Source organism: Cryptotermes secundus, unplaced genomic scaffold (assembly GCF_002891405.2).
Source record: "Cryptotermes secundus unplaced genomic scaffold, Csec_1.0 scaffold561, whole genome shotgun sequence".
NCBI lineage: Eukaryota > Metazoa > Arthropoda > Insecta > Blattodea > Kalotermitidae > Cryptotermes > Cryptotermes secundus.
Window position 1 is genome coordinate 264,594 of NW_019744119.1, and position 1,307 is coordinate 265,900.

The 1,307-nt window shown below is 41.4% G+C and overlaps 1 protein-coding gene across 1 annotated transcript in view; it reads right to left on the reverse strand.

Moving 5' to 3' along the window:
• Positions 1-230: 230 nt before the first annotated feature.
• The window catches only part of LOC111874498 (NPC intracellular cholesterol transporter 2 homolog a), a 5,290-nt gene continuing 4,213 nt past the window's right edge, over positions 231-1,307 (reverse strand). Inside the window, exon 4 of the mRNA XM_023870056.2 lies at positions 231-491. Coding sequence (XP_023725824.1) covers positions 408-491 — 84 coding nt within the window. The 3' untranslated portion in view covers positions 231-407. The remainder of the gene's footprint in view (positions 492-1,307) is intronic.

Here is a 1,307-nt window from a genome sequence, read left to right on the forward strand (position 1 = left end):
GACAAAGTGGCACTGGGACAGGTTTTCTCTAGTACTTCGGTTTCCCCTGCCAATCTTCATTCCACCAATTGCTCCACAATCACACTCACCTGTCATCTGGGGCTGGTACAACAGGCCAGAAGTGGCCGCAGTACAAGGGACTTAGTCCCACCCCACTAGCAATAATAAAAAAAAACCCTACAATTCATATCTGTACTCATGTAGGGACAGGGATTACTTGAAAACAGACACATGTTTCAGAATTATTAATTTGAATATAAAATTACATTTTAAGAGAACCATACAGATTCTTACATTTGTCTGATTCTTAGAGAACACAGTTTTGGAATCAATGAAATACATTCGCCATCAGTGGATGGATGATGAGTCTGGTGCTGACCCCCCTCTGAACATTCATGGCCATATTGTCACTTGATCTTGACAGGAATCAATGCACACACAATATCATCTCCATTTTCATTTTTCAGTTCCCATTTAACTTGCAGATGCATCTGAAAAAAGGAAAAAAAAATGGAATAAGTTTTGGAGGGGGAGGGGGGGTGTTTTTTTGTGTGTGTGTGTGTGTGTGCGCGCGCGCGCGTGCGGGTGCGCGTGAGTATATGCGCATGGAAGTTCAGTCTCAAATTTACTATTAATACTGGCACACTGCTCTTTATGTTTCAACATTCTGAAACGCACTAAATTACAACGAAACCTACATAGTTGGACACAATTTTATGGAATCGTCAAAACTGGAATAATTGACACATGACTAGCCATCTTTAACTTGGCCACCCATCTATCTTCTTGCATTTCATACTGCGTGTAAATTCTATGTTGGTCGCACAGAGAATTAATTGCCATTTCGTAGTCTGCACAAATCAGAACTTCTCCAACCATTTCTTCCTTGTATGTAAGTGCCAAAAATTTCTTCTGTTCTTTCTTTCATATTGACAGACAATAAAATTCTTACAGCCTTTACAGCCAGTTGCAGTCAGCCACTCTTTTTATGATGACGTAGCAAAATTTGGAGTTTCTTTCAGACCTTTGGTCATTTTTCCTATTTTGCAATCAGCAGTTCTTAGTCACATGTCTCCGACGAAGGAACAAAGTTCAGCCACACATATGCTGCGGACATATCACACCTCTCTCTCTCCAAGAGTATGCACAGTGTCATGCCATAGAAAGTTGCACCGTGCCCCTCGTCTTCCTCTCCACTGAGTACTATTATATTATTATTATTATTACGAAGAGGAAGGGCACAGCGCAATCGTTACTGGCCCTATTGTTGGTTCCCACGCTCCCCTAGATGGAGATGGGGTATCCAA